This window comes from Sapajus apella, unplaced genomic scaffold, assembly GCF_009761245.1.
Source record: "Sapajus apella isolate SASKATOON/1434 unplaced genomic scaffold, GSC_monkey_1.0 scaffold2, whole genome shotgun sequence".
NCBI lineage: Eukaryota > Metazoa > Chordata > Mammalia > Primates > Cebidae > Sapajus > Sapajus apella.
In genome coordinates this window covers 43,991,047-44,010,219 of record NW_022436942.1, presented here as the reverse complement: position 1 = coordinate 44,010,219, position 19,173 = coordinate 43,991,047, and the positions used below count along the sequence as shown (strand labels likewise).

The following is a 19,173-nucleotide window of genomic DNA, read 5'->3' as shown; positions in this document are numbered from 1 at the left end:
CTGGAGTGCAGGTGGTGTGGTCTCAGCTCACTGCAAACTCTGCTTCCCTGATTCAAGGGATTCTCATGCCTCAGACTTCTGAGTAGCTGGGATTACAGGCATGTGTCACCATGACCAGCTAAGTTTTGTATTTTTGGTAGAGACGGGGTTTTGCTATGTTGGCCAGGCTGGTCCCCAACTCCTTGCCTGGTGTGACACACCCACTTGGGCCGCCCAAAGTGCTGATATTACAAGCATGTGCCACCGTGCCAGCCCTCTTCAATATGTTTTATAATTTTGGCTTTTACATTTAGGCTCATAATTCATCTTAAATTCATTTTTCATAAGATGAGAAGTAGGATCAAGGCTCTTATTTCATGTAATTATCTAGTTGTCCAGCACTATGTATAAAAAGTGTCACCCTTTCTCCCCTTAAATTGATTTGATACTTTATAGAAAATAAATTGACCTTATAAGTATGGATATTTTTCAGGACTCCCTATTCTTTCCATTGATAGAGTCTTGTATCTTAACACACACATAAATATATATACATAAATGTATATACAGATATATATGCACAAATATATATATGTATAAGTAACAGTCTTTATTACTGGGTATTGGCAGCAAGTCTTGAATTTAGGGTAGCATGAGTCTTACTATTCTTTTTTCAAGATTGCATTTGCTATTCTAGGTCCTTTGCATTTCCATACACAGTTTAATATCAGTGTATATATTTCTACCAAAAATCTTACTGGGATTGCTTTGAATCTACAGAACATTTGGAGAGAACTGACTTCTTACAATTTGAGTTTTTCAAATTATTTATAAATATGATATGTCTCTGAAATATTTTAAAGCAGTGCTTTGCAATTATCAGTGTAGATGGCTTGTGCATTTCAATGTAAATATTTACTTTTAAATGTTTTACATTTCTTGATACTGTCATGAATGAACATTTTAAATTTAATTTTTAAAGTTTATTGCTAATATAGAGAAATGTAGTGTATTTTAAATCAATCTTTATTGTGTGGCTTTGGGTAAATTCACTTCTTATGCCTAATAACTGTGGGGATTTCTTAAGACATTTATGTACAAGTTGATGTCATCTGTGAAAATCAGATGGTCTTTTCCAATCAGATTTTCTTGTCTTATTCCTGATATTAGGTACAAAACATTGGGCCTTTAACCACTAAGTATATCAAGTAAAGAAAGTTTCTCCTAATCCTAATTTTCTACAAATTTTTGTATAAATCCTTTGAATTTGTGGTAAAAAATTTTCTGCATATATTGAGATAATAATTTTTCTCCTTTTAATGCTAATGTGGTAAATTAAAATTCTATTTTTACTAGATATAGAATGGAAGGTTGACTTTTTTTTTCTTTCGGCGCATTGAATATGTTCTTCTGCTTTATTTTGGATGTCAATATTTATGACAGATAGTGAAACATAATCCCTACAAATGGCCCCCTGTACATTATGTATGCTTTAGCTGCTTTCAATTTTTTTTCTTTCATATTGTTTTTTAGCAGTTTGATTACGATGTGCATAGGTGTAATTTTGCGTTGAATTTTTTGAATCTGTTGTCTCATATTTCTCACCAAATTTTAAGTATTTTCAGTGATTAGTTTTCACACTTTTTTTCATCTCTAATCTCTTTTCTGGAAATTCAAGTATGTATTTATTAGCTTGCTTGCTATTGTCTGACAGAGGACTCCAACTTTGATTTTTTTATTTTAAGTTATTTTTCTCTCTCTGCTCCACTTTGGAGAGTTTATCTTGCTTTGTTTCTAAGTACACTTTTCTTCTGAAATGTCTAATTTATTAAGTCCAGCCATCAATTTTTTTCAATTAAAGTGAAATAGTTTTCTTTTCTAGATTTTCTAGATTTTATTTGATGTCTAGATTTTATTATTTTTTAAAGTTTCTTTTCTCCATTAAGATTTCCATCTGTTTCCTCAACATTTAAATCTCTGAATGTATTTATAATAGATGTTATAATTTGCAGGCAAGAATCTTAAAAAGGTTACTTGATTTGGTTACAGTGATGATTTTTTTTTTCTTACAAGGCTCATTTTCCTGCTGCTTTGAAGGATTAGCAACTTTTTACTGAACATTGGACATTGTAATTTCATTTGCTGAATCTGTAGATTTTGTTAGCATCCTTTAAACTCTGTTAGGTTTTATTCTGACAGGCAGTTGATTCAGTTGTTGATTAGTATGGTCTTTTTGAGGCTTAGATTTAAGTTTTACTATGTTAGATCTAGAGGAGTTTTTAATCTAGGCCTAGAGTCACCCCTTCCTAAAATTTAACTTGACATGGTCTTAACTAAATGTCTCGGACATTCTCCACTGTAGCAGGTAAGAACTCCAATGTTTCACAGTTTTGGACGGTCTCAAGAGTTTCTTTTCAATTCAGATATTTCGCGTAGCTGTTCCCTCTTGGACCTCAATGAATCTCATAGTACACTATATACAGAGCTTAGTATTTGGCCAAAAGACTTAAGGAGACCACTATGCCGTTTTTTGCAACCCTCTAGTATTTTACCCTGTAAATACCAGCTATCTCAGCAACTCTGAACACTCCTTTCTCTCTTTCTTTTCAACTCAGAGAAACTATTGAGCTCTCTTTGGGCTTCCCTTCCCTCTGCTGCAGTCCAGAAAGTGTTTCCAACCTGTTATCTGAAGTGACTGTGAAATTCATGTGTTTCTTTTATCTCAGTGATCATAGTCCTGTACTGCCTGTTTCCCAACTTATAAAATAGTTGTTTGATTTATTTTATCCAGGTTTTATAAAAAAGTTTTTCTTCAGAAGTACTGGTCTGATACCAATTAATATGTCATAGCCTAAAGCAGAAACAATTAAGAACACAAATAAATTGGTATTAATTTTTATTTTTTATTAATTGCTATTAATTTTATTAATTGGCATTTATTAATTGGTATTATTAATTTTTAAACTCAATAATATATCATTTAAATATATCCATTTTCTGCCTGGTTTTAATTTGTTCCTCTTGCCTCCTGAATTGTGTTCCATAATATATATCCAACCAATTATTCATTTCTTTAATATTAAAAAGTTCTTAATTTGCCTCTAAATGCGTATTAATAATACGGCAACAAACTTCTTGGTATATATTCTTTGATGGCTGTATTTAAAATAATCTGGATATAAACATATATATATATATATACACACACAAACACACACATATATATGCACACATATATACATACATATATATATATATCTCCAGAAATATATTCAGATTAAAAAGATATATATATTCCCAGAAATATATATATACCAAAACATATATGTGTATGTATATGTATATGTGTGTGTGGATCTGTGCGTGTGTGTATCTGTGTGTGTGTGTGTGTGTGTGTCCAAAAATATGTATCTTTTTTTCCTCCAAGAATGGGCTTGTAGACTAATAGGGTATTCAAATATCTACTTTAATAAACACTGACAAGTTTCTTTCCAGAATGACTGTACCAGCTTTTACTTTGAGCAACTGTACGTAAGAATTTCCACATTGGTGACATCCCTTTGCATTATCCCATTTTTTAATTTTTGTCATTTGATTGATATAGCCATAAGACATCTTAATTTTCATTTTCATTCCTCTCATCTGGAAACTGAGCATCTCTTCACATACACTTGCCCATTTAGGCATCATCTCTGTGAACCACATATTTATATTATTTTTCTAATACATTCATTGGGTTACCTGAGAGAGATCTTTTTATATTTAGATATTAAGCTCTGTTAAATTAGACACTGAAAACAATAGTCATATACCTGTTAACCTTTTCTATAAAATCCTTAATACAAAGAAATATTTAACAGTCAACAGATATTTTTGCCATATATTTTGTACTATTTTTACCTTTTAAAAATGTAGTTTTAACTGCTAAGTTGCAAAGATATTCCTTATTTTACCTGTTTTACAGCTTTTCCTTTCATATTTGGATCTTTGAACTTTACGAATTCTGTCCACTGTTGTAAAAGGTGTGCATGCATATTCCTGTATTTTTTCAATGCCATTTACTAAATAATTTCAGCTTTCCAATCTTCATAACACAGAGTCATAGATCTATACCTGACCCTGCTATTCATTTCCATTGGTCTATTCATAGATTCCCATGCCAACCATAAAGTTTGCTTTAGCTTTGTACTAAGCCTTTATGTCTTGTAACACAACTTGCTCTTCTTTTTCAAAGTTGACACACATATTCTTGGGTTTTTAATCCTCAAGACATATTTTAAGATGAGATTTACCAGGCTTACAAGAATTGTTATAATATTGGATGAGATTCCAATTTATAGATTTATTTGGGTATAATTTATACATTTTCTATACTAAGCTATTGTACTCATTAATACTAAACTTACCTTAGTACTATCATACTCTTCTAGATCATGTTTAACAACTGAGTCAGAGATAGTCACTGAGAAAATTGCAGCCTGGTGGGTCTCAGCCAAATCCCTCTCTGGAAATTGTCCTTTGCTGGAGAACTGCCTTACTTAAGTCACACCTTCTCTTGAGGAGCTGCAGGAACATTAAAACCTGGTCTTCTTGCCTCAAACTAGGACAACCCAAAAGGGTCTTCCTCATCTCTAGAGTTCATTTCCTCTGACGCACCTCTATTGTAGGTTGCCATTTCCCTCTCTTCATTTCTGCCTCTTTCATCTCTCACAGGAGTTATTTTGGAAAGCTCTCCTGAATAAACTCCCTGCATTCAAACATAAAACTAAGAGTATGTTTCTGGGAAACCTGAATTATAATTCTGTCTTCTGCAAAAAAATTCTGGAGTTTTGGGAAATCCATTTAATTCAATTAACAATAAAATTGTCTATATATTTGACATGTCTTCTGATATATTTTTGGATGTAAAGAAAATTATATTTTCTTTCCATTTTTCTAATTCCTGTCATGCAATATGCTTTGCTCTTGCTTGAAAGACAGAGATATTATTTACCAGCATCCTCAATATTTAGAATTTAAATGTTTGATTATGCCTTATTCTTGCCTCACTAGTGATGGTTACTAAAGAATATTCTGAATGATACTCTTCCCTATTATTAAGAAATAAAATCCATTGTCTTTTGGCATTCATTGTTTCTGGTATGAAGTCAGCTGTCAATCTAATTATTGTTCCTTTGTGGGTGATCTTCTGATTTACTAACTTTATCTTTTATTTTGTCCAGTCTAGAGTGTATATAAATTAATTTTTCTTATTTCTGGAGCTTATAATTGGTTTACTTGCATACCCATCTGTCCTTTCTTAACAGTTGACAACTTTTGTTTCATAATTTTCTGTCCTTTTATTATGGTTGTTATTCTTACATTTTTAAGAATCTTATAATAGTAACAGTTGTGTTTTTTTCTTTCTGTTTTTACTTTTCATTTTCCTCTTAGTTACGGCCTTGTCCCAATTGTGTAACAATCTGCCTTCAGTTCCTTGGCACAAGTGGGCAAGTAGGCATTTTCTTTCCTTAATACTCTTCTTGATTTCTACTCTAGTCCTTTAGTCAGCTCTGTATTATTTTGATAAAAGCCACTGATGCCTTTCCCTGCATCTACTCATTTAAAAAAGAAGACATCTAGATATTTCTATTCCACTACAATTTACCTTGTTTTTGCATTCAGTTGTATCTCTTCAATGTGAAAACAAAATGTATCATTGTAATGTATGTTATTTATTTGTATGTAGTGGAAAATGGAGTATGGAAAAGGATTAATATCCAATCATTAATCTCATAGACCTATTATGATCAGTAATCTATCCAATTAATTTCCATTCATTTTTAGAAGTGGAAAATTAAATATCATAATCCTTTTTGTTTTTTGAGAGAGTCTCACTCTGACATCCACTCTGGAGTACAGTTGTGCAATCTCAGCTCATTGCAACTTCCATCTTCTGGGCTCAAATGATCCTCCCACCTAAGCCTCCCAAGTAGCTGGCACTATAGGTGTGCACCACCATGCTCAGCTACTTTTTTTTTTTTTTTTTTTTTGTATTTTTGGAGGTAGAGGTGGGGTTTTGCCATGTTACCCAGACTGGTCTCAAACTTCTGAACTCAAGCAGTCTGTCTGCCACGGCCTACAAAAGTGCTAAGATTACATACCTGAGACACCATGCTTGACCATAATATAATAACATTTCATTACCCTGGCATTCCTGGACAGACTTATGTTCTGAATCATTTCTCTCAAGTGGTCACTCACCAATCTGTGCCAAAGCATTAATCAATAATATGTGTGGTGTTAACGGCCTAAATTGGCAATTTTCCTTGGATAATCTGCAGGCCACTTTCTTAAGAGAGATCTCTATTAAAATGCAAGAAGATATCTGTTGAGTGGTTATCTCAAATCTGTGCATAGATTCCATAAATATTTTCCAAAACACATGCATTTTAGTTAGAGACTACCTTAATATTTGCTTCTTTTTCAGGAAAACTCCTTGCATGAGTTGTTCATGAAAATGATAAATATATCAAGAAAATGATAAATGTTCTGGAAATCATAATACTCTTTTCATTCAAAAAGCACATGATCCTTTCCTATAAAATTCTACAAGACAAGCTAAATTATAAACAGTTTTTTGATGAATGCAGAATCTGAGCAAGGGGTAATTGGTTGTAAACTTTGGGTCACTTGATGCATACATTTTCACCTACCAAGGAGGCCACACACTTCTGTTATTGGTCAGAGTACTCTCTTCTCTGAAAACTTCTGGAAATGTACTGAAAAATTGTTGTTTTGTGTAATCAACTTTCCTAGACTCCATATTGACCATTCCCCTTCTGCTTACATAGTCTTCCTTCTAGTAGCATATAGTGCCATTGACTTTAGCAATGCACATACAGTTATACTGCATAGAGTCTTTATTCTGATCATTATGTTTACAGCCTGGTTGTCCTAAAAGCTCCAATAATTTACACTTTATTACATAGAGTGGTTGAGCTCACAATTATTTGTTAATTTTTGTATAGCTGGATTTTCCAAGTAATGAGGATACTTTGGTATTTCCTCCAGTTATAACCTACAAATTCTACCCTTCTAAAATGTCCAAGAAAAATGTTTCAGTTTTCCATTCAGAGTAATTTCTCACCTAGAGTAATTTTTATTTTAAAGTTGCAGGATGCTAATATTTTTACACCTGTCATATAAAATTAATATTTTTAAGCAATGTCATATTTTAAATTATATTACAAGCCAAGAAAAGATGTAATTATTTTAACACATATTTTGAGATTAATCCAAATAGATACAGTTGTGATATTTTCATAGTTTAATTATGAACATATTTTAAAGTGTCATTTATTGAACACTAGTGTCTACAACATTTTTCTGTAATTTTAAACACATTTCTTACCACAAGCTGAACTCTTCCACCATTAAGCACATCTGGATCTAACTCAGGCAAAAAGTGATCGCTGCATAGTGACAAAAACAGAAAGTATTTTATAATGTAAATGTAGAGGAAGCATATAAAAGAAATGCCCAACTAAAAAGCTTGAGAGAAATCCATTATTTACAATTGGAAATATCAGTTTTCTTAAATTAGGTTATAAGCAAAAAATAAGTACAAGTGTACATCCTTCCTGAGTTTAAAAAATCAATTTGAGATAAAATTTCAATTTCTAAATAGCACTTTAATACCACCCTTCTTTATCAAACATAAACACATGCGAAGAGCCAAAACTGATGAATACTACTAATAATCTTTAATAAACTATCGAAAATTTAAATATTTTATTTGTATGTACTTACATGTTTTAGTTGTCTTTTTAAAAAGGTAAAGCTTCCTACTTTTAAAATAGCTCTAGTGTTTTTTAAGCATTATACTATGTAAAAAATAAAATTATGTTTAAAACTAGAACAATGATATTTGGCTCTTCAAGAACTCTTGTCTTTGAAAATAATTTTTTTCTTAAAATATAACTACCTATTTCTTTTATGTATTACATTTTCAAAGGAGAAGGTTTATGAACAATTGCTTATTGTTTAAAATTTCATATATAACTTATTTATGAGTAAAGGATACTGTTAAATGTTTAAGTATATCAAAATTTCATCCTAAAACATTTTTCATATATTCTTATTAACACTACGTCAGTTCTAATGTTTTTAATTTTCTGAACAAGACCTCATATCTGGTTAATAGAGATAGTAAGTTATGCATTCTATTATCATACATTTGTTTATAATTCTAGGGGTGCCTTCTGTTATGGTTTGGATATAATTCTCACCAAAACCCATATTGAAATTTGATCCCCAGTGTAGCAATGTTGGGTGCTGGAAACTAGTGTGAGAGGTATTTGGGTTGGGTCACGAGGGTGGATACCTCTCGTGAATGGCTTGGTGCTTTCTTGCAGTGAGCAAGTTCTTGTTCTTGTTAGCCTGGATTAGTTCTGGCAGGGCTGGATTAGTTCCCATGAGTATGGGTTGTTGAAAAGCCAATATACCCCTTGAGTTTTGCCCTTCATATGTGTCCACTTCCCCATTGACCTTCCACTGTGTTATGACCCAGCATCAGACACCAAGCAGATGCTGGTACCATGTCCCTTGAACAACCCAGCCAGCAGAACCATGAGCTAACTAAACCTCTTTTCTTTACAAATTACCCAGTCTGAGCTATTCTAGCAACAAAAAAACAGACTAAGACACCGCTGTATTAATTAAATTGACTAATAACAACATAAAAGAAATTGTGTTTACATTTATTTTAATACTTAGTAAAATAAAAGTTCTCAAATATCAATGCCTTTATTCCTACTTTTTTGTTCACATTAAAATCTGACATAATTCTGACTATAAAGTTTTATTTTCATTTTCATATGATTTTTAACATTTCTAAATGAATTAAATAGATAAGATTGATCACATATTAAAGTTGTTTATATATATTATTAAAAGAGATTTGTTTTTAACATTTTGACATGCTGTTAAACTAAGTTTTAACTGTAATAATTACAGGTTTTTGTTTGTGTGTTTGATACTTATGTGAAACAGTTACTACCCACAATGCCTGGAAATATTTCTAAAATTGTCTTTATACTTTATTCAATATTGACATATGTTTTTAATAAATGCCTATAATAACACCTTTACCCCTTTGTGGATATATGTAGCTAAAACAAAAATCTTTAAGATCTATGTAAAAATATCATCTCTGGACTTTTATTTCCTTAAATCTTTGGTTCAGGATGCATATGTATGCTTTATATCATATTGTTATGGACTGGATTCTGTCCCCTAAAATTCATATGTTGAAGTTCTAACCTCTAGTACCTCAGAATATGGCTGTACTTAGAGATAGAGATTGGAAAGAGGTAATTAAGATAGATAAGATCATATAGGTGTGCCTTAATCCAGTATCACGGGTGCCCTTATAGAAAGAGAAGATTAGAACAAAGACAACACAGCCCAAGGAATGACAGTGTGAGGATAAAACAAGAAAGTAGCCATCTGCAAACAAAGGAGAAGGTCTTCAAAGATACTAAACCTTCTAACACCTTGATATTGAACTTGTAGCCTCTGGAGCTGAGAAAAAATAATTTTCCCTTGTTGAAACTACCCAATCTGGTATTTTGTTATGGCAGCCCTAGTAAAATGGTATATACATTAATGTAACAAAAATTAATTAAGCAACTTTTAGACTTAAGGTACCTTGTTGCTACAGAATATAGACATTTGATATCCTCAATTTTGTAGCTCACTCCTATGCCATGAGTTAGAATTATTCTCTCTCTATAAAAGAGAAAACTGAAGTCTTGGGGCATCACCGAAATGAGTTGTATGACTGGTAAAGTAACAGACACTAGGCTGAATTATAATTTTAACTGTCAAACTTATAAATAACAAAAATAAAGCAAAATAAAACACAGCCTACAAGATACATGATATCTAAAAATGGTTAATGAATATCACATTTTTTACTTAAAGAATAGAATGATTTTGTGGCTCTTCTGTTGGTTTGAAGCATTACAGAATAGAGTTGTTCCCAAACATTTCTGGGTAAAAAATAGGAGTAATTAAATCTATTCTGTATGAAAGGCCTTTGCATAACCTAGCAATGTGGTGTATTGGCCTTTGGCTATAAAGTCATGTTTGTTTTAGCACAATTAACCTAGGTTTCAATTTTCAAGATGTGTTTACAATACAAAAATCTAATTTAGAGGAAATGACCTCACCATTTCATATTTCTGGAATTAGTTGTTTCATGAACCCCAACCTGTGTATGAAGCCATTGGTATGTATATTCTCGATTCCTTTCTAATTTTTCATTTGCAGTGGTCTCTTTGTGGATAAGGTCTTCTTCTATATCTGTGAAAGAAATATGAAACATTTAATTTGTCATTTAAAGAGATCAAACTTTGGCCAACCAGTTTCATCTAGGCTAAACATTTTATCAAAAGAAAGAAAAAAAAATTGACTAATTTATGAGCTAAATGATCTGTTTGAAAAGTAATGTAAGTCACAGATTAAGTATTTTTCCTGCTTAAGTTTCAAATCCATCTATTTTTTTAAAAAAATATTTTAAATCAATCACCATTTATAGGGTTTGTTTTGAGTTTTTAATTAGAAAAATCAGAGTTATTTTTTGGTAGACTGTAGAATTCTTCTAATATAAAATCATCTGTTCCCTATCTGTACTTTCGGGATTAAAGTCTAATTGTTCTTATACCACTCTTACCCATATGTAGAATTTATAAATTATATTGAGCGTATTTGGAGTTGAATTTTCATTTACATAAAACTGAGCTTGCTTTGTGTCAGCTAATATAGTATTTCATGCATTTCAGAGTTACACTGAAGACCAATTGTTCTGAAGCATTTTTGGTTTGGGGATTGCTGGCTTCATAGACTTGATTGAAAGTACACCAAAGGGAGACCTCTTTTAAAATCTAAGTCACAGTAATTAAACTCAGAACAATCCCATGGTTTAAAACCTGATATTTAAAATGTCAATTTATTACTTTGAAATATTCTTTCATTATAGATATTTGTACATAAGAAGTCTATGTATTTGCAAGTTGTTTGGAAAATGAATAAAGCATGGTGCAAAACCTATTTTGAATGCTCTGTGCATGTAAGTGCACACACACATACACACAAGCTTAGCATGTATCATTCAGAATATGTCGAGGATGATACATCTAACATGTCTTTCTTCCTTAAAACTTACTGTTGTAATTAGTGAAATAACTCTAGTTTTCAATTTAAACAGATGTTGAAACCATGTCTCTGGAAAGCTAAAAATCTGGATGCTTTGAGTATCTAAAACTCTGTTACTCAGTAAAGTTCCTATTGGTTCTTATGCCACCTTATGTTTCTAAAATGACTTCAGCCCTAGAAGCCTGAACTTAGGCCAACTATTCCATAGTTGCTACAATTAGAAGAACAATTACTTCACATGAGGGGATTGGCCGTTGAATCCATGAGCAGGCTCCATTTTCATAAATAGCCTTATAATTGCACAAAATTATGTAACAGACTCAAACAAAGGGAGGATCTGGCATTGCTATACACTTCATTGAGTCTCTTTTCTAGCAAAACCCCAGCTACTGATCTGCTTTCCTTGAGTGACCGGGCCAGATGATGGACAGCACGGTGACAGAAAACAGTGATGACTCAGCGATCCTGATGATTAAGTGAGCCCAGGACTTGAACCTCAACTACTCTTGATATGTAGAGAATCCTTTTGTAACAAGTATACGTTTAGTTAAAACAGAAATAATCTCCGTCTCCCCATTTTAAAAATGTGGCATATACTTGCAATAGTCACTTTTTATAGTACTCATTTTGAAAAGCTTTCCTCAATTCTACAATAACACATCATAAACTCTAAGTGGTTCTACATCAGAACTCAGCCAAAGTTCTAAACAACAATTCCTCAGTAAAAAGGAGAGATTTCATTCTAAGGATACAATTATTATTAACGATTTTAACCCCAAGGCATGAATTGGTAGATTGGCATGAGCTCAGCATTAAGAAACAAAACAAACATAGTGGTAAAGTTGGCTGGATGTACATGAAAATACTGCAATTCGAATGCTAGAGGAATGATTCTGTCTCAGCAAAACTATTTCAGAATCACTCCTGTTACTGAGGAAGGGAAAGTAACATTTATTCTTGGAAGCCTGCAGACGTCCTTTTAGCAACTTGTGTAGGAAGAATAAGGATGACTTGGATTAATTAACGGATACTTAACAATTTCCAGTTAGGCTGCCCAGTAATTCCTTCCTTTCAATATTAAAGAAGCATCATTCTGCCTGGAGAACTCTAATCCCTTTACCCACAGTTCTTTGCTACTTCTCTGGGTCTTGCATAATTAATTCCCTGTATCATCAACTTAAGAAAAATGTCATCCTTTGATTCTTGCTATTCTCCTGTTTCTACTGTTTATATGTGCTTTTTACTTCAAAACAAAACCTTCAGTAATTTTATTTAAACAGTTTTTGAATTTTATTATAAAAATCATACTCATTAGACAATTTAGAAAGTAGAAAGTCATAGAATAGACAATCTGCAAACACAATTATCAAGACAACTACTGGAGAATATTTAAAGGCATTTTCTTGTAGCTGTTTTTGCATTTTTTGTTTTGTTTAGTCTTTAGTTTACACACATAGTTGTTCCTCAGTACCCATAAGGGATTGGTTCCAGGACCTTTTTTGAATACAAAAATTGGTAGATGCTCAAGTCCCTGATATGAAATGGTATCTTCTTATAACTTGTGAACATCCTCCTAGATACATTAAATCATTTATAGATTACTCATTATACCCAATACAATATAAAATGTTATGCTATACTTCTAAGGAAATAATGACAAGAAAAAAATTTGTACATGTTCAGTATAAGTGCGTTCTGTAAAATATTTTTTTATCTGCAGTTGGCTGAACCATGATGCAGCACCCATGGATATGAGAGACCGACTATAATTATATATATTCTTCATATTGTATTTTCAGTTAGTATTATAATAAATGCACTATATGGAATAGAAAACTCAGACATACTTTTCATGGTTTTATACTATGAGCTACCAACTTATTGTATAATAGCTTTTTAATTATCTCTTTTTAAATTATACTTTAAGTTCTGGGATACATGTGCAGAATGTGCAGGTTTATTACACAGGTAGACACATGGCATGGTGTTTTGCTGCACCCATCAACTTGTCTACATTTGCTATTTCTCTTAATGCTATCCCTCCCTTAGCCTCCTGCCCTCTGATAGGCCCGACTGTGTGATGTTCCCCTCCCTGTGTCGATGTGTTCTCATTGTTCAAATCCTACTTATGAGTGAGAACATGCAGTATTTGGATTTCTGTTCCTATGTTAGTTTGCTGAGAATAATGGTTTCCAGCTTCATCCATGTCCCTGCAAAGGACATGAACTCATCCTTTTTGATGGCTGCATAGTATTCCATGGCATATATGTGCCTACATTTTCTTTATCCAGTCTATCACTGATGGGCATTTGGGTTGGTTCCAAGTCTTTGCTATTGTGAACAGTGCTGCAGTAACATGCATGAGCATGTCTTTATAGCAGAATGATTTATAAACCTTTGAGTATATATCTAGTAATGAGATTGCTGGGTCCGGTGGTATTTCTGGTTCTGGATCCTTGAGAAATCAACACACTGCCTTCCACAATAGTTGAACTAATTTACACTCCCATCAACACTGTAAATGTGTTCCTATTTCTCTACATCCACTCCAGCATCTGTTTCCTGACTTTTTAATGATCACCATTCTAACTAGCATGAGATGGTATCTCATTTGGTTTTGATTCACATTTCTCTAATGACCAGTGATGAGGAGCTTTTTTTCATAAGTTTGTTGGCCACATAAATAATTAATCCATTTTAAAAGATGGAATTAAAAGTAATATGTGTAATAGTATAAATATTTTGAAGAATTTGATATAATCTATATTGTCAAATGGTTTTAAAAGGTCTCATACATTTACTACATACTGTATGAGATTGCTTACTTTACTGAGTCCCTGGTCAACAGTAAAATAGTAAATATTTCGAAACAGCTGATAATTTGATAGCATTAATGTACAATAATGGTCTTAATTTATACATCTTTGCTAGTAAAATTGAACACTATAATTATTTAATAATTTTAGTTCATACACTGTAATATATTTTTCTTGTTTTCTTCAATTATCTTCTAGAGTCTAGTTTTTCTTTTTTGTTTTCCACTATTCATGATTCTTTTTCTGTTATCACTGGTGCAAATATTTTCCCCTGACCATTGGTTGATTTTAGTTTCTACTCTATCTTCAAAAGGGGCAATTTTCTTTTTCTGTGGGCATATAAATTTATATATTTGCCAAAAATCTTCTAAACTATAGGCTACTTTCCCTTCATAATTTACAGGTTTGTATTTCCCATTTCTATAAACTGCATGAGATATAAGAGGATTTCAGGGACAAATTGGACACTTTTCCAATATTTTGTTTTTCACAAATAATATCACTAAGGGATATTGTAAGATGTGCTGAAACTGACTTATCTAACCATTATATTAATTCATTCATTCTCTTCACTGACCTCACTGCTGGATTCTTATAACTCTTTTCTGCAGGCCTTTGGGACACCAGACTTTAAGTATTCCCTCCTCTTAGGATCCTTTTTAGATTCCTTTAGATGTTGGTGCTCCCAATTCTGAAAGTAGCTAGGAGTCCCCACTCTCTACTTGGCACTGTGCTGGCTTCTGATGTCAACTTGATAGGCATAGTTTCTTATCTCATGGGGTTAGCAGCTGAGAGGACTAGGTATCACCAACCTCTATCTTATTCCTGTTCTTGTATCTCATATTTCCACCTGAGTTTCAACATCACAACTTGTCTTTACCATCATCATCCTACTAAAGTATGTTTTTCCCCCTAGATTCTGAAGTAATTCAGTTTGGTCTGTATGTCCTCAACACTGGCTACTCATTCTTTAAGTACAAATATCTAATCAGAAATAAGATCTAGTCCACATCCTGGGTAACCTACTAATCTGGTTCCTTCTTTCTTTTGCCACTGCAACCATTTTACTTCAGGCCCCATTCTGAAGATGAGTGAGCAGTCCTGTTGCTCATACATATGTGGTGACATACATATGTGTAAGTGTAACTTTCTTACCTGTCACAATAGAAGAGGTTCTCTTCCTCTTAAACCCAATGCCTTAAACTGTGCTCCAGATCCCAATCCTTCCATATAATCTAGAATCCCTTGCCATCGGTTTCCCTTTTCTTCTATGTTTTCAGTATCCCTTAAAATTGACTTTTTACATTTCCCTCCAGTGACTCCTCTGTCTCTCCTTCTCTAATCAGATGAGCTTCTTGCACTAGTAGACAAAGAGCAGTCTCTGTTGACTTACTTGCCATTCATGCTTCAGCCCTCTGCATTACGGCTTATCCCAACACATTTTCACTGGAACTGTGCGCATCAAAATCATCATAATGCTAAATTTGGGGGATATTTTGAAGTACATATCTTACTAACTTCTCTATGGTATAATTCACTGTTGTCCACTCCCTCCTTCTTGAAAGGCTTGTTTGCCCTGGATTTGTTATCTTCTCCGTTTTTATTCAAAATCCTATGGCTAAACCCTAGTCTTTTCCAAGGGCTCCTCTTCCCTTGCCATCTTTTTCAATCTCAGGATTCTTCCCTGGGGCTCTATCTTGGCCCCATCTTACTTTTAGGCTATACTCTCCCTGTTAAACGATACCCATTCAAATTTTTCAGTTGCCATCTTTATTTCCTTCTGAGACATGTATTCAAAGCCCCTCCCTTATATACCCAGTAGATACCTCAAGCCAAACATGTCAAAAAATTGAACTCATGTTTATTATTTAAACTTTTCCTAAATTTTCTAAAATGCTATCACTATCATCAATTTAAAACTGAGAAAACAGAGTGTGGCACTGATTCAGAATTCTTTCTCACCTTCCAACTGCATATTTTACCGTCTATGTTAAATCTGTCAAATCTCCATTCCCACTGCTGCTATTTTTAATTCAGGCTACCATTGTTTCTTCTCAATTACTGCAACAGCCTTCTAATTGGCATATATCTGCTCCCACAGATATATCTCCATACTACAAATGATCTTGCTAAAGTACAAATCTAATTGTGCCATCTCATAGGTTAAATTACTGGTTTTCCACTGCCTTTAGATAACATTTATTTATTTATTTATTTTTTGCATAATGCGCAGGTCTTAGTTTATACCTTCAGACATTTCTGTTAGGTTCCTGTCTCAATCCCCCAGACATAGTGTAGTTACCTCAAATGTTCTCTTTTGACTGCAGACCTTTGCCCATACTGTCTTCTATGCTTGGAGCTATTCACTTTGCCAACGGTATTCCTGGTTCAGGTCTTTAGGTCTCAGTTTAGAACTTACGTTGTTTGGGTTAAGCTCCCTGATCATCTAACACTGAATTCCTTATTTAAATAAGGTTAAGGATGCCCATTCCAAAGAACCCTATAGAGACCCCATGATAGTATTCATTACATTTTATTTTCTTATCTATGTGTCTGCTTTGCCTACTATTATCTAGGGCAAAAATTACAATTACCTTTGCACCAATCTAATACAATATAATCTTCTTAAGTGGTACATAATAGGATGGTGCTCAAAAATATTGGTGAAATAAAATAATAATCATCATAGCTGATTAATGTTGTCTCAGTGCCCTAAGAAAAGAACTGGAATTTGGACGTTTTTAGCATATGGACAAACCTGCATATTGTGGAGGAAAACACATGTCTAAGCATGATTCACTTAATTATTATTATAGAAATTTCAGCTTTGAAAGTCAGGGTTAGATTGGGATAAAACTTAGCAACTAATGGTAGGGAATTAAAACACAAAACCAGGCTGGGCATGGTGGCTCATGCCCGTAATCCCAGCACTGTGGGAGCCCGAGGGAGGCAGATTACATGAGGTCAGGAATTCGAGACCAGCCTGGCCAACATGGCAAAACCTTGTCTCTATTGAAAATACAAAAATTAGTTGGGCATAGTATTGCACACCTGTAATTCCAACATTACTATGGGGAGGCTGAGGCAGGAGAATTGCTTGAACCCAGGAGACAGAGATTGCAGTGAGCCAGGATCGTGCCACTGCACTCCAGCCTGGGCGACAGCGTGAGACTTCAACTCCAATAATGAAACAAACAAACAAACAAAACACAAAAAGAAAAATAAAAAGAAACACTACTCATTCATATAAGATACTTTATAAAATGTTTGAAATGAATTCATTCATAGAGGAAAGCAGTTTTAAGAAGTTCATGAAAAGAAATAAAGTACTTTTTAAATTAATGAAAATATTATTTTCTTCATGAAAAGCATAACAAAAGTGTTCATTAAACCCATATGCTTCAAATAAATTAGTTTTCTAAATTTTCAATATAACATAATATCCTAAACTGTGGGCGATTAAGAATCAATTAGCATTTAGGGCACAGAAAAATAAGCTAGCTATTTATATTTTTAATACGTATGGCAACTTTCCCATGACTATTTTCTTTTCCCTTAATGGCTTTTCTCAGTAATATAATAAAATACTCTTGGTTTCATGAATAGAGATGAGTTCATTTCTTTACCAAAAGTTTTTGGAGGACATAATTGTGGTTCAGAAAAACACTTATTCATGCAATGGAAATATTTTTGGTAACTTTGATAAATGGCTGATTCTATGTATCTTATGTGGGCAATACTACATTTTTTATTTACACTATAAAGCAAAAGTGGTCTGTATGTGTTTATTAAAATAAGTTATTACATTATGCCTCACAAATGAAGCACAACTAAAAATGGAATTTGGCATAAATGTTACACTAACAGAATTTTAATTTCATTAACATTTGTATAAATATTTGTTGATAGACTGTTTATGGTTTCTTCCTTAACCAATCCAATCTGTTGTTGGAAAGTTGACAGCATTGGCATGAAACCAGTAACTCTATAAGAGCCATTTGTGTGTGACAAGCAATATCCCTATTCTTTAAAAATATATTTAAGTATATATGCAATTAATCACTCAGAAAAAAATTACTTCATGAATAAAGAGGATTGTTGGTTCAAAATTTTAAAAAACAGAAATTTCGGGAACAGTGCCAAACCTATATGTAAGGTCAAAGGCTAACATCAGCACCAATCACTCCTTTACATATTTCACTATATTTTATGGCTGAGAGGGGAAAAAAAACTAGAATGAAAGTTGTGTGCTGGTTTCTGACATTTGAATTAGTTATCAAAATTGGTCCGTTTGGGGGATAGGATAGTACATAAAGTATATGAATGACCTTTATGAAGGCAAAGAAAAATAAAGATGAGTTACTAACTTATATCTTTGAGAATATTCAGATTTTGCAAGACACATTTTTTGATATTATGGAATTACCAGATTTAACTGAATGCCTCTAGAATAGCAGAAACATTCTTTAACAAATTGAATATAGTTGTACTTATTAACCAATTATAATAAATATTCTGTATTCAACTTATACACAATTTCACATTAAAAGAAATATGTTTGCCATGTATATTGTTCAGTTGGGCTGCATTTCCTCACTAATATCTTTATAGTACAGTACCGAATACTATATAAAGGGTGATGCTTTGGTTTCTTTCAAGAGAACCACATAACTCAGGAAAATCCTAAGTTGCTTAAGTCATACCTTAACATGTAATGTGTCTTCGTGTTTGCTATTATTAGGTCTGGGAATAAAGTAAGGTGAGTGGGACAAGCAAAGTACTTGCCTTATGCATAACATTTAAGAAAGTGCAAAAAACCTCAGTAATTAAGATAAATAATCTTTTATTGTAATATTTAAAAATCAAAAGTAATTGCAAAAATTTCAGAGAAAGAAAATACCAAAATTTTAAATGACAGGACTAATGACCGTGTTATGCCAAGTTATATTGAAGTCTGATGCAAAAGGAAAAATCAATAATACTAATTCTGTCTGTGTCCTTCTATTTATCCATTTCTGAGAAATACCAATGTAAATGTTAACAGGCTATTGCTTTTAAAACTACCCAGTAGCCATGGAGTTTATGATTGTTTCCCATAAGGTTGTCACACTATCTCATTTTCCATTACAAGAGGTCCTGGAATTGTGACTTATAGGAAATTCATTATAGAATAAATTAA

The 19,173-nt window shown here is 32.8% G+C and overlaps 1 protein-coding gene across 1 annotated transcript in view; it reads right to left on the bottom strand.

Moving 5' to 3' along the window:
- The window catches only part of LRRIQ1 (leucine rich repeats and IQ motif containing 1), a 206,090-nt gene that overhangs the window by 4,833 nt on the left and 182,084 nt on the right, over positions 1-19,173 (bottom strand). The window contains exons 24-25 of the mRNA XM_032297035.1: positions 10,194-10,326; positions 7,373-7,433 (exon numbers count right to left, since the gene is read on the bottom strand). Of these exons, the coding sequence (XP_032152926.1) occupies positions 7,373-7,433; positions 10,194-10,326 (194 nt within the window). The remainder of the gene's footprint in view (positions 1-7,372; positions 7,434-10,193; positions 10,327-19,173) is intronic.